At 43.1% G+C, this 14,624-nt stretch overlaps 2 protein-coding genes across 3 annotated transcripts in view; one reads left to right on the top strand and one right to left on the bottom strand.

Annotated features, from left to right (window-relative positions):
- Positions 1-14,624, top strand: part of NECAB3 (N-terminal EF-hand calcium binding protein 3) — an 80,297-nt gene that overhangs the window by 41,646 nt on the left and 24,027 nt on the right. The window contains exons 4-5 of the mRNA XM_053393933.1: positions 3,209-3,234; positions 4,172-4,269. Coding sequence (XP_053249908.1) covers positions 3,209-3,234; positions 4,172-4,269 — 124 coding nt within the window. The remainder of the gene's footprint in view (positions 1-3,208; positions 3,235-4,171; positions 4,270-14,624) is intronic.
- ACTL10 (actin like 10) lies at positions 10,423-13,537 on the bottom strand. 2 transcript variants are annotated; one of them, XM_053393931.1, is made up of 2 exons: positions 13,395-13,537; positions 10,423-11,840 (listed from the first exon to the last, which is right to left on the bottom strand). In XM_053393931.1, exon 2 carries the CDS (start codon positions 11,748-11,750, stop codon positions 10,632-10,634), a length of 1,119 nt encoding a protein of 372 aa, XP_053249906.1. In that variant the 5' UTR covers positions 11,751-11,840; positions 13,395-13,537; the 3' UTR covers positions 10,423-10,631. The 2 variants fall into 2 exon arrangements, with proteins under 2 accessions (XP_053249906.1, XP_053249907.1); XM_053393932.1 differs by having other exon boundaries at positions 13,421-13,526.

Raw genomic sequence — 14,624 nt, 5'->3', positions numbered from 1 at the left:
TATGAAACACCAGGTGAGCTGTCATTAAAAGACTGAATATGATGTCTTGAAATTCTGCTAGTATAAGACATGTAATGGAATTCAAAAGTTGGATCCATAGATATTATAATACCCAGCATTTTGTTGATTGCTCTTACCACAGTAGACCATGAATAGGCAAATGCAGTGTTGCTGAAATCCTGTAACCTTTCTATGTCACAAAGGTTCTGGTATCTTTTTGGTCCTGCTTGCGTTGAGCTTCCAGAGGGCATAATGCAATGACATTGGCTGCACTCAAGCATGGGACTTATCACACTAGTTTTCCTGATTAAAATACTTATGTCCTGCTCACATACAGTGGTACCTCGGGTTACATACGCTTCAGGTTACATATGCTTCAGGTTACAGACTCTGCTAACCCAGAAATAGTGCTTCAGGTTAAGAACTTTGCTTCAGGATGAGAACAGAAATCGTGCTCTGGCGGCGCGGCAGCAGCGGGAGGCCCCATTAGCTAAAGTGATGCTTCAGGTTAAGAACAGTTTCGGGTTAAGAACGGACCTCCGGAATGAATTAAGTACTTAACCCGAGGTACCACTGTACTTTCAACAGGCATCTGGGTGGCCACTGTGAGAAGAGGATGCTAGACTAGATAGGACTTCCCCCCTGAGCTAGTATGAGTCTTCTGATGTTTTTATGTCCTGTGCTAGGAATGGTATCTTCTAAAAAACAAACTGTAAATCACTTTTTACATTGAACATGTTACAGAATTAGTATTAGTACTGAGAACAAAGTCAAAATGAAGTGAAAACCATCTTTCTGTTTAGATTCTGTTCTGTTTTAAAGTCCTGGGCAAAGACCTCTCTGCCTGGTTTTTCTCAAGGTTTGCCTGTGCATTGAATAATTCAGCATTTTAATTATTAATTGGTTAATGTTTGTTACAAATTCAGAAGATGAAAAGGGCTAGATAAGTGCCGAGTGCAGTTGGCTCCCTTAGGGAAGTGGGTCTTATCAGGAGTGTTCAGTTTTTATATGTGGGGATTGTTCCGGTGTTTTACTATTAACTGGATGGCAGCCATCAGACACAATTTTAAGAGGAAGCCAAAAGTCTAAGGTTAAATAATAATGTGCAACATTTTCAACAGGCATAGGATGGTCTAGGCAAAGAATGGCTCCAGCAGTGCAAATGGTGGGGGAAGTAAATAACCTGCTCCAGTAAATAGTAACAAATTATCCCTTCCTTTCCCTGCACATGCTGTGTCCTCCCCAAATCAGCACCAGAGGGTTTGGGGAACCTCAAAGAACAGATTTAGGGGAGGAAGACGGGGGGGGGGGGAGAGGAGTTCTGTTGTGCAGGCAGAAATCCTTGCACTCATTCTGATTTGTTTGCAGGGAGATTGGGTGACATTGGCTATTTCATACCCTCCAAGTGTCCCTATTTTCCAGTGACAGTCCTGGAATTACAAAAGTCACCCCAGCTTCTGATTTGATCCTGGAATGTCCCTATTTCCTTTGCTAGTGCTGCCACCACCAAGCTTGGGGAGGAGGATGAGCCGGCACTTGCCCTCAGTGATGGCAGCTGTGGCTGCTGCAGCTGCTGCGAGGGAGCATACCGTTGCCTCTCCACGGTCTCTCCATGACCACCATTGCAAGCCTCCCTCCCTCTCTTGGGCAGCTCAGAGCAGCTGCTGGAGAGCAGGTGAGGTGGGGGAGAGGCTGTTGCAGCCAAGGCCCAGACCCACGTGACTCTGAGGGGCAGGTAGAGGACAGGGCTGCCCTGGGTAGGAGGAAAGGGAGAGCAGAGCAGAGTGCAGGGAGTCTTGATTTTTTTTTTTTAATGCTTCATGCATCCACATCTATTCTTGCCACTTTCTATAATTTATTTATTGGTGTGTTTTTTTTAATCTACCAAATAATAAAATAAAATAAAATAGTCCCTATTTGCATCTGAGGAATTTTGGAGGCTATGCTATTTAATAAGCACTTACAGTGGTACCTCGGGTTAAGTACTTAATTAGTTCTGGAGGTCCGTTCTTAACCTGAAACTGTTCTTAACCTGAAGCACCACTTTAGTTAATGGGGCCTCTCGTTGCCACCGCACCACCGGAGCAAAATTTCTGTTCTCATCCTGAAGCAAAGTTCTTAATCTGAGATACTATTTCTGGGTTAGTGGAGTCTGTAACCTGAAGCGTATGTAACCTGAAGCATATGTAACCTGAGGTACCACTGTACTCTTATTGGTTTGAAGGGAGGCTACACATCTGGGAGGCTAGATTTCCCTGAGAAGATGGATTGACCATTACACCACTCTGGAAACTGTAGCTCTGTGAGAGGACTGGGGGGGGGGGTCCTCTTAACAACTCTGTGCACCCTTAACAAACTACAGTTCCCAGGATTCTTGGGGGGGGGGAGAGCCACAACTGCTTGAAGTGTTATGACGTTGCTTAAAATGTATGCTGCAGATTATTTCCAGTGGCTTTTCTTCCCAGGTGGAAGTGCTCAGAATTGCACCCTTCATCTGTGCTCAGTGTCTTTTCAGCATATATCACATAAGGGCTGCATGGAGTGGTTTTTATCATTATTGTTATTACTACTATGCCACTGGCTGTGCAATAAAATTCCTCCATAATGTACCTTTTTGCCCTTTTCCTTAAAAAAAAAAAAGCTGGCTTAAGTGAGGCATCTATTTTCATTAAAAAGAAAAGGTGGCACAATGTCATTACTGAGACAGAAGGTTGAAAGCTGCGCTGTGAAAAATGTAAAATGTATGGGTGCCAGAAGCTCAGATGGGAGAGAAAAGATTGTTCACGTTGCATTGGCATATGAGAGCGCTGGAAATCTTACCCTTTACAAAGCGGTCCTGTTGTGGTGAAGGTGGTGGAGATTCCTTTGAAGGAGTTACACAATGTCCTAAACCTTGCTGGACTGCTGTGTGACCAAAGTGGGTGGTGAGTAGGCTTTTCCCCACTTCCTCCATTTTTACCTCTGTCCTATTGCAGTCAACGACCTGCTTAGTGCAAATGTCTGAATGTGTGAGGTGCCAGCCAGAGAGGAGAGTGTGGCCTCTTTGGTCCTCCTCTGCTGCCCTGTTGTGAGCTGAGACATGGCTTCGCTTAGAGTGCTGTCTGAAAATATGGTTCCTCTTTCATCCAATTCCAGCACCTGTTTCTCATCTAAGGTTTAGACCCATCATCTCATCTGAGTTTCTTTTTCCCCCCTCGTTCTCTTGCAGCAATTTAGAGACGGAGAAGTTCTGTGGTAAGTAGGCCATTTACGGTACTTCCTTGCTATGAAAAATGTACTTCTAGGCATGTTATTCTGTAAGTGCCCACAAAGCATGTGGCTTTTGCTCCTGTGTTGAAGTTTATTCCCTGACCACCACCCCAAGATGGGGTACTAAACAAAAAGGAGGTTTCCTGGTGATAGAATACTCTGTACTTCAGGGAAGAGAAGAGATACCGTATTTTTCGCTCTAAAAGATGCACCAGACCATGAGACGCACCTAGTTTTTGGAAGAGGAAAACAAGGAAAAAAATTCTGAATCCCAGCAGTGGTCCCGCTGGCTGTCCTGGCTTCTGGCTTAGCCGTGCGCAGCCTCTCCCGGGCAGGGGATAAAGGCTCCCTTTGCCCAGGAGAGGCTGCGCACGGCTAAGGCTCCCCCAAGAGGAGGGCAGCCCTTCTCCCTCAGGGAAAAGCCCCGAAGAGCCGCACACACACTCCACGTGGCTCTTTAAAGGGAGCACTGAGCAGAGCCTCCCACCTGCATTCACTTCCAAAGACGTGCACACATTTCCCCTTACTTTTTAGGAGGGGAAAAGTGTGTCTTACAGAGCGAAAAATACGGTGCTTTGGGGGAGAGATGGAGCTCAGCAGTAGAGCATCTTCCTTGCATGCTGAGGGACCCGTGTTCAATCCACAGCATCTCCAGATATACCTGAGAGACAGCCTGCCTGAATGTGTGGGAAGCTGCTGCCAGTCCGTGTAGACAATACTGAGCTAGATGGAACAATAGTCTGACTCAGTAGAAGGCAGCTTCCTGTGTTCCTATGTACTCTATGATACTACTAGCCACTCCCCCGAGCGATGACAACACAGATGTAAATATTAGTAGAGGCAACATTTCTTTAAAAAGCAGGTGTGGGACAAAACTGGCATGCCATTTTGAAATCTTCACAAGCTGTTTCTCCTACTGCAGAGTATTTCTCGGACTACCTTGGAGAATACAGGCATGTCCTGTCTGCCTTGGAGCAACTCAACACTGCTGTCCTGTCAGCCATGGATAAAACCAAACTGGTAGGTGTGTGTTCATTCTGATATGGGCATGAATGGAGCCAGTAATATATGTTTTGACACTGACAGATTTAATTTGCCTTCAATCACTCTTTGCATCCAAGTCTTTATAATGGAACATTCATGTGTGAATATCCCAGGATCAATAAATAGGCAATAATTAGGCATCCAGTCAATGAGGCACATAGTGCAATTGTATTCCTGTGTGTATGGTTCTCATGGTTCTCAAGAGAAAAGCTGAAGTTTTTATTTCATAAACAAAAATATAGATATAATGAATTCATCTTATTTTTCTCCAAACTGGAATAAGGCTTTTAGAGACAGTCCACTTGGGTCACCGTTCTTTCCCATGCCTCTATTGTCCAAGGACTTGTGAATCACTTTGTCTCATATCCAGTAGAAAAGCTTTCTAGGCTTGATAGAGTGATAGTGTGTTTGTGAATAGGGTTGCCAGCTTACAACCCAAATGTTTTCTACACACCTTTAAAAGTTCCGCATCTGTAGCTGCAATCCTAAACACGATTACTAGGGCATAAGTTCCACCGAATAAAGTGGACTGTAGGAGAACAGGTACAGTCATACCTTCTTCTGCTCTGTTCCTCCATCTTTCCTGTCTCCCACCCACTCCCAATTTTGCTTTGCAGCATGCGGGGGGGGGGGGTGAGCTCAGTGGAGGAACAGGTCAGTTTGGGCTCTGTCATTTCCAGCAGATCTTGGAATATTTAAAGGTATGAGTGCAACATCTCTAAAGGGCATCGTTTGCGGAACCTCCAGGGGTCCAAGTTCCCCTTTCAGGTGTTGACAATGTTAGGAAAGTTCAGACACTGAAGTTGTTGTCCATCATTTTGAAACTCTGATTCCATCCTATTTTCTAGCTAATTAAGATGACATATTATGTCCATTGTTTATTATTATTTGTAAATGTATTAACATTTACATTTGCTTAAATCTATTCACAACAGTATATCATACTTAATGTGTCCACTCTAGTTATTTCATTAGTTTTATATTGATTCCAGTACAGAATAAATGGTCTATTGAATCATCTTATTTTCTTCATCACCACTATATTTCATGTCTTCTTTAGCCATTGTTTGGTTGTATCAAACTTAGTTTTAATCACAGTAAACCTACAAAAATTAGTGGACCTAAGTTAGTCGTTCATTAATTTCATTAGGTTTACTCTGAGACCCAATTGCAACATTGTCAACATCTGTGACACCGAGGCATCCGATCTTTTCTCATCCTATGTTTCACATACCCTGGAAGTATTGTAACTGGGTTCATTTGTTTGTGACATCTCATTATTTATATGATAGTATCACTAATTTTTCCCCAGTGGTTGATATTATTATGAATAACAATTTTGATTGTTCTCAGCAATGCATTCAGAAGTTGTTGCCTCCCAGGAAATGGCTGTAGTCAGACTCCACAAATCCAAAGTGATTTGCTGGGGGGGAAAGTCACTAATTCCATAAGGATAAAAAAAATGTGTTTGAGTTGAGAATCTGTTTTTCAGGGATAATCTGTGAGTGCAAGATGGGCATCTATTTAACTGAATATGCTCCTAGCAGAGAATTAATTGCTAAGCTTAACTGTACAGCATTTGTTTCTTTTTGCAAGCTCCATTTCTGTAGCTAGAAGGCAGAAAGTCTTACCAAAACCTAACATTGTGAACCCTCTTAAAACCTTCTGCCAGAGTATTATGTTTGCAGTTGAGTGCCCTCCATGTTAAACTCGATGTGTGTGAGAAAATCTTAGAGAATAATGAACGAGAAAACTTCCTGGGAATAGTTTTTTTTGTTTGTCTTAAATGTGCAAAACCATTTCATTTTTGTGCCTAAATGCTTTCTCTCATTTAGGATGAGGGGAAATCGTAGAGACTTGGCCTTTCAGGTGAAATGTCAGGTGCACCTGTGCCTATGCATGCATGTGAATATATTTCTGGGTCTTTCAAGGTCAATATTTAATGGTTGGAGAAGATTCATATGGTACTCCTTACCCTCAAGCATTATGTCAGCTGTAAAAAAAAGAAAAGAAAAAGACTGTGATTGGGTGTACACACACCTGTTTACTCTGCATCCAGTGTGCTGCCATTATGGGTTTACCAAGAAGTGTACACAAGATATTAGCCACAATCCATATCTGCCCTGAAATAATGTGCATTGATGCATTTTTTTCCAAACCAGCTTTGCTCTGAATTGAGATAATGAACAAACTAGCTGTGCTTCAAGCCAGTAATGTCAACAGAGCCTGAAACAGCAAATAATTTTTGCCATTTCTATTTTTTTTCCTGGGTGAAAATGAGGTTTTAAGTAGACCTGAAATATTTCCTAAAACCAGGGTGGATTTAACCGAGGACCGTGTTCTTTGTGAAGGGCAGAGGTGTTGCCAACTGTTCTTTTCCTCACAGGGCTTCTGCACTATTGTTTGCAATGCAGAAGTTCAGTTCACTGGACTTTTCATATCACCTCATCCCTATTCTAGAACAACGCTTTACCTGCTAAATTTTTGCCTGTTGAAAGTCTGGGACGGAGGGAGGGATTACAGGAAGAGAACTGGCAGAGTTGACCCTCCAGAGAGACTTTATGGAGAAAAGAGGCTGCAAAATTTCCTTCCATGATCTTCCTTCAGTTAACGTATGAGCCACATCAATATATGTGCTTGGCTATGGGTGTCAAAAAAATTAAATCATCTCAGAAAATTAAAAGAAAGTTCCTTAGTTGCTATAAAAAAGTCCAAATGTTTAGACCAGAAGGTTGCCAATTAAATGAAAGATTCAAAATAAGGCTGCTGACTTTTCTTCTAGAAGAGGTTGTTTAACAGCAGGATGACGGGCAAAAATTCAACAGGTGCAGCCCTCCCAGTATGGAGGTGCTTTATCTGGGAAAGTATTAATAGGCTAAGGTAGCATCAGCTTCTGCTTGCCTCAGCAGGAGTCTCAGTAGGCAGAGGAAGAGGAGAAAACGCATCTCATTATGCCAGGCTGTATGGTTGCAAAGGTTGCTCAATGTGAAAGGCTCCCAGCGCTGATGGAGAAGGAAGGAGAGACATTTGGATCCTGGAAGGATTCCATCCTGGAGAGAAAATGGCACGGGCTCAACAATGCAACAGCAGATCAATAATGTATGCTGCTAAAGGTCCCAAATGGGGAGGCATTATATTAGGCTGTCACACAGGCGTCCTTCTTCAGGTGGTCCTAGAGTCCTCTAAAGTGATGCATCTCAGATGGATTTTACCTGAGTTCCCTTCTATTTGTCAAAAGGGAGTTAATCCAAACCTTATTCGATATCCTGTGCATTCAAGGAAGGGCTCTAGCACAGTGGGTGAGCACCTGCCTTGCACCCAGAAAGTCCCCCGTTCAGTCCCTGGTGTCACCAGGTACAGCTGGGAAAGCCTCACAGCCTGAAATCTCAGAGAGCCACTGCCAGGCTGTGTAATACAGAGCTAGATGGACTATTGGTCTGGCTCTGTCCATCCCATTTCCCTTTCAATGTCTCTCTCAGATATTCACATTGTTCAAGTTTCCTCACATACTGATGCAGCCACTTGCAGATTATTCATTATAGTGGGTCTGTAGAAGGGTACATCACATTTAGCCAGGGGGGAGTTGAGCCGTAGGGTAAGTTGCATCTCATGCTGTTCAAGTGGTGTCAGAAGAACCCTGAGGATATGCTGCCTTGTTTGGAGAACCATCAAGGCTACTCTGAACTTCCACACCTCTCAGTGAAGCTTGAACAAAACAATGCTAAGACCTAACAGTTCTTTATTGATTTACATGGGGCTGCTTGTCTTCCAGCAATCCATTATGTAATACAGTGCTGAGACAGCATTGATTGCTAAGCGGGAGGTTATATTTATTACCATGTTCCCAGGATTTAGAGCAACCTAGTGACTTCTAGATGTTTTGGACTACAACTCCCATGAGTCCCTGCTAGCCATCTGGTTGGCAAAGGCTGATATGGAGCAATACCATCCAGACAAGCTTTGTTAGGGGGAAATGGAAGGCCTAACTTGATGTGAGCCATGACTGGGTCTCCCAGTATCTTTTTTCTTTTTCTTTTTTTGGAAGGTCGATCAAAACACCTAACAGAGTGTCTAAACTGGGAGACAGCCATTTCTCTGATCAAAATGACATGAAGCTAATAACCTTGCTGGAGATGGGAAAGAAAAGATATGAGGAACCTGTTTTTCGTTTTTCTTCTCCTATGGGTCTTTTGATTGGGGGAAATGGTGCAAGAAAAAGGGTTAGACCCCAAAGCATCAGGACTCAAATATCATCTGCCCACCCCCATGTCTGCTTTTAAACTTTCACAAAGTTATTGGGAGATCTGAATTTCCATTTGGCCCCAAACTAACTACTTGCTTGTTTATTGAATTTTTGCCCAATCCAGCAAGTAGAGATAAATAATTCTGTGCCAATCACCCTTCCCAGAGACTTGGACAAATGAATGTTGTATTTAGCTGTTGGTGAAAATATGCCAGTACGGGGAAGAGACACAATCCTATGAGGAGAAACTTCCACAATCGGAGGGGGAGGGGAGCTACCACATAGAGGGCCCTGAAGCCATGTACAGCTAAATCTCCATGGCAGGAGGGGAAAAAATTCACACATGAAAATGGCTCTTAGTGTCTTCTCTTTGGGGTCTTCAAAATTTAACAATCCTTTGTCTCTGCTCTCATGATTACAGTTCTTCTCCATAGGAACTGAAAGCATTCAAACTTAATAATACAAGTAGTATCACTGGATTCTATTTTGGACACAAATGTATTGGAGAGATAATTCAAAGTGCTCAGCAGGAGGGGAGCATGATAGATTTCTGCTGTTTCCTGTGATTCAATTCCCCTATAGTAATAGGCATGGCCCAAAGGTCACATCTAAGCAGGGAGCCTGGTATTTGAATGGGATACCCACTTCTCTGACTTGATTAAGGCATATGTGCACAAAGTGGGCCTATCTCTAATCTGACTTTATGACGACAGACGTTTTGGATAGACTTGAAAATAGAAGTGGGGCTGAGAGACAGAAATGACTGTAGACTAATAAGGTAGAAAAGCTGAAGTGTAATAGGACCAAACTAGATGGAATGGGCACAGAAGCCTGCTTCTTTTCAGTTGCCCAACCCATTCACATATAAAATAGATGACAGCCAGTCATCCTGGGCTTGGGGCCTGCTGGGGAAATGGTAGCAATTGGGCAAGCAAGGCAAATCAGGACCATGGTCAGTTCCCAGTGGGCACTGATGGCTGAGCTTTGGAAGGAGACAATTGAGGTGACGCTGGGACCCAGATGTAAATGACATGATACTTTTTGAAATAGGAAAAGGAAGCTATGTTCTGCAAGCAGAATTCTTTGTGTGAAATATCACATTCATTATATAATTTCTGGAGAATGCTGAAGGAAGACACACCTCCATGCCCTTGCTTTTGACACTTGAGGTGTGTGTGTGTGTGTCCCACTTTATTTCTGTGATTCTAAGTTGGTTTAAAGTGTTTTTTGATATTGTGTTTTAATGTTGCAACCCACCCTGGAACCTAAGCGTGAAGGGCAGGTAATGAATAAATAATAACAAATGCTAATCACACCAAGTATAATTTTTTTTAATTTATTTTGTTAGTTACCTAACACAGCAGACTGTCTCTAGGTGCCTTGCAGTTATGTTTGGTCCTCAGCTATCAAGTTAGGACATCTTGTGACAGACAGATACCTTATTTTTAAAGAGCCCTCTTTCTTGCAGCTGATGGGAAAGACCATGATTCTGCAATGCAATCTTCATACAAATATAAATCTAGTAGTTACATATATAAGGAGATTAATATAATATAATATAATATAATATAATATAATAATATAATATATAATTTTGACTTTCTCTGCTATTGCAGAGGAGCACTACATTTATGTTGCATTTGAGTTAATGGTTCACTGTTTCATTTTGTTTTGCTTTCATTTCTTCATTTCTCTTAGAAAATTGGCAACAGGTATGAAGTTTTAATGACCAGATAAGTAGAATGCATAATGTGTAAAGTTGGTCATGTTGTAATGAATGATAATTCCTTTTATCTCCATTTGAGTGTAGAAATGATGGGTATCCGTGCATTTTTCTCTTCTCGTATTTCCATTTCCATTTGCTAAAGAAAAACCTGTTTCCATAGAGAGTTTAGGCACACAATCAGACCTCCATTTATTTAACTCCCATTGATTTCAAGGAGAAAGAGCTGAGAGCAGAAATCAATATGACACAAAGCACCGAATTTTGGTTGGATACAAAATACAATTGCATTTGGAAAGCCACTGTGCCCTTGCTGTTTTCTCTCTTCCCCATTATGCCTTTGCCTTATCTTAGTCGTGGCATTTTCTTTGCCTACTTGAATTTCTCATGCACATAAGCTGCCCCATGCTCTTGATAGTCTTCTTTGTTCATCCAAAAGCCATTGAAAGAGCTGAGTGAGGCCACCAAAGAGCCCCCAAGCCATGCTGCCTTGCCTCTTGCTGGGGAAGCCAGAATTTTTATAGGGTGCCCCCTGCCATGAAGCAAGGCATGCAGTTCCTTGCACATCCTCTCTGGAAAGCCAGGAAACAATGAGGAGCCTCCTGATAATACAACATTATGCATGAGCTCTCCTTGAAACTCAGCTGGAAACTTCTGCAAACTTTGGAAAGCCAAGATATGAAGTCCCGGGGAGTTCTGGCTCAACAGATGTGGCCTGAAGAGTGGCTCTGGGCAGCAAATACGTTCTTTGTCTAACTTTAACAAGTGCCCATCAGGGATCTGAACACTCACAGGGTCCTGGCAAGCCTTGCCTTGAAGATCCCTTTCATAGTCCATGGACACATAGCAGTACTGCTTTGTAAACCGAGCCACCAACTTTTTATCCAAGGACCCAAGAAGCTGTGGATCATTGGAACTCTCCAGTAGCAGGGTATGCATGTGCTTGCAGAGAGCCCTCCCAGCCACGTCTAGTCGGTAGGTGCCTTCCATCCAGGTTTGCCCAGAGTAGATCGGAGTGACATGAGAAACCCCCGCCCCTGCCTCCACAGTCAGTCCAGTGACTCTACCACAGGCGCAGAGGGAGAGGAATCCTGTGTTGGCCACATGTAAAGCTGGGACACCAAAGCTCTCAAAAAACACCTCTGCCATCTTCTCTCTGTTTGTAGTAGGGCAGGAGGGAGAGTCACTCATCAGCATAGGATGGTCCTCAACAGGCACTCTCAATCCACAGTAGAAGAGATGGCTCCACAGATTCTCCATAGCCTCCCAGTCCACTATGATGCCATGCCTAACTGGATGGTCTGGAGATCTTCTGGAGCTGCCTTTGGCATGGACACCACAGGAAATAGATAGATGTTTGTCCTGAGTTATCCCCGGATCAGTGGGAGGCAAGTATGTTGTCTTCATGGAAATCCTTGGCCTTTCCTCTCCTGCAAAGCCTGATCGACTGAAGGCACTGCCATTGTCTACCACAATCGCAACTTTCCCCATAGTGTTGCACCTTTCCTCATGCCCTCTTCTGACTTTGTGGAAGTGGAATTACGTTAGCAGAATTGGAGAGGGATAAAAGCTCTTGTCACCCTGCCAAAAAACCAAAGCATAAGTAAAGAAGGAATGAGGCTGTGAATTCCCTTGGTACTCAACTGCTGAAGTGAAAGTAGGATTCCTGTTGAGCATCAGAGTCAGGATATCTGAGCAATCTCACAACACAATTGTTGCTTACAGGAGTAAGTCCCTTTGGGATCCCTTTTGGTTGCAGCACTGCAGTCCATAGCAATCAGATAAAACATGGTGCTGCAATACACCAAGGTTTTGTGTTTCTTCATGGACTCAAAATAAATAACAAGTGACGTGACCATCATGACCGCTACTGGTGTATTGCTGTTTGTGTTAGCGCCATGAACCCTTAATACTGCATAGACAAGACTGAACAGATGTTAAGGACTTACATAGTGCTGGTATGTGCACTCAGTAGTAGAAACACAACCTGGTTTGCATGTGTCACTAAGCCATGGTTTATAAACCCTGATTTAACTTAAGCACAGTTAAGTCTGATTGTCCATACCTGCACCTCAGCTTAACTTTGGTTTCTGTGTTAACCAAGGTTTGCAGCTGGTTTATAAACCTTGGTTTATGTTAACCATGGCTTAGCTTAACATGGGAAGCATTCCAAAGGACATGGTATCGTGTCTACTTCAGAATTCATGGTTTATTAAAGATCCCCAAGTGTGCTTACATAGGAAAGTGTTGTGGAAATAAAGACATTGTTATTATAAGACACTGAGATAAAGCCTGTTGCCTGTTCATTGAATATTCATCCTGATATGTTTGCATGGAGGTTAAATGTCACTAGCAACTAGTGGCTATTATCCCATGTTTTCCATTGCACTTTTTTTGTTTTGTTTTTTGGACATTATGGCTGTTAGAAAGGTGATGGGGGAAAAGTGCTAGAATGTACAGGATAAGAAACATTTTTTGTGGGTGAACAGCCCTACAAAAAGGCATAACAGACACATGTGTGCAGTTTGTAGCTGCCCAGTATGCATTTCATGCTTCCCACAGGTCTCACATCCTGATATTCCCACTTAGATAGTAGGTACCAGCACTTTTCTTGGTTGCACTTATGGTGCATCTCCATTGGTTTTGCATGGAAAGTGGGTGCCTTCTTGGCAGGGGTGCCAACTTGCCCCACACATTGAGGGGGTGTGGTCATGTGACACTGCCCAGCATGTGCTGGGTGGGGGTGGGACTTTCAGAGGACAATCTTTGCGCTTGCTAGTTCCAGCCTATGCCTGGCTCCTGGGCTGTCAGGCGGAGGCTGGGGCGAGCGAAGGCAAAGATTGCCCTCGCTTGTCCCAGCCCCCACCTGGCTCCTGGGTTCCTGGGCTGCCGGGCTGCCTTGCATCCCATAAACCCAGCTTCCTTGCTTCTTGGGAGTTTTATTTATTTAAAATAGCTATAACTTGCCCTTTATCCTAAGATCTCATGGCAGGGAACATACATAAAACACCATCCATTTACCAAAATAATGAAGATAAAATAAACTAGAATGTCCTCATGTAGTGCCACAGCGGATGATCAATAATAACCCTTCCTGACATTGACCATTGTTGGTTAGCACAATCAATTTCATACCTTGTCATATGTCTCCTCCTGTTTACCTTAGACTCATCTGAGGAGCCTCTGGATATTAGAAAACTTTGGCACGACAATGGGGAGGTCCTGAATGAGATGGCCAAAGAAGGGAAATGCCCAGCTTTGATGGGAATTCTTAGAATCTGCTGTGGTTTCTCTTCCTAACATGGATTTCCTTCTCTTGTGACTTCATTGGGTTCTGTTATGTGCAGTTCCATGGCAATGCAGCAGTGGGTGATCTGTGGCCCTCCAGACGTTGCTGAGCCCCAGCTCCCATTATGCTCAGACAACATTGCCCCATTGAAAAGCTTTTGAAGGGAGTGGGCTCTGCATTGGTGTCAAATCCCAGTAGCATTGGCTATGTTTATTCATTTGGATTGTACGCCTCCTTTTCTTCACAAAGCTCAGAGCAATGTTTGCGAGGTTTCCAGGTGGTCTCTCATCTGGAGCCAAATCTGCTTAGCTTCATTTCTGAAACATCATCATGACCTCTCAGACCATTAAAATAAACAAAAACTCCAGATGATTAGAAATAAGTATAAAGCCAATAAATCCCAGCAGAATGATACCATAAAATGAAAATCAGTTATAAAAAATGGGGGAAAAACTGGGCAATTTTACTATTATTGATTTTAAAGTCTCCGTCAGGAGCTAAAATACACACTTCCGCAAGGAGGGCATTCCATAGACTGGGCTCTGCAGCTGAAAAGGGCCCTGTTCTATTTACCACCCATCTAACCTCAAAGGGCAAAGGGACCCACAAAAGTGCCTCAAAAGAAGGAAGCATGGAGGATATTTATGTTTTGTGAAGATTACAGGCTTCTTACACATGACATTTTTGCATATGTTGTCATTCAGCAACATACCTGTCACAACAATGTGTTTTGTTTTCTGCACTTAACATTTTGAAATGATTTCCTTTTTTAAAAATCCACATAGACAATATAAGAACGTAAGAGCCTGTTGGATCAGGCCAATGGCCCGTCTAGTTCCGTGTGCTGGTCTCACAGTGGCCAACCAGATGCCTTTGGGCTCCCTGCAAGTAGGACATAAATGAAGTATCCCTCTCTTGCTCCTTGCCCCTGCCAGCTCCGGCAAATGGCGTACAGTGACTTGCCACCTACAGTAGCAAAGGTAATATGTAACAATCATGAATAGCAGCCACTGATAGCTTTATCCACCATGAATTTGTCAAATACCCTTTTAGCTTCATATAGGAAAAACGTGTGA

Source organism: Podarcis raffonei, chromosome 6 (genome assembly GCF_027172205.1).
Source record: "Podarcis raffonei isolate rPodRaf1 chromosome 6, rPodRaf1.pri, whole genome shotgun sequence".
NCBI classification, from domain to species: domain Eukaryota; kingdom Metazoa; phylum Chordata; class Lepidosauria; order Squamata; family Lacertidae; genus Podarcis; species Podarcis raffonei.
Note: the sequence above shows the minus strand (reverse complement) of the source record. Positions and strands in the feature narration are given on the sequence as shown.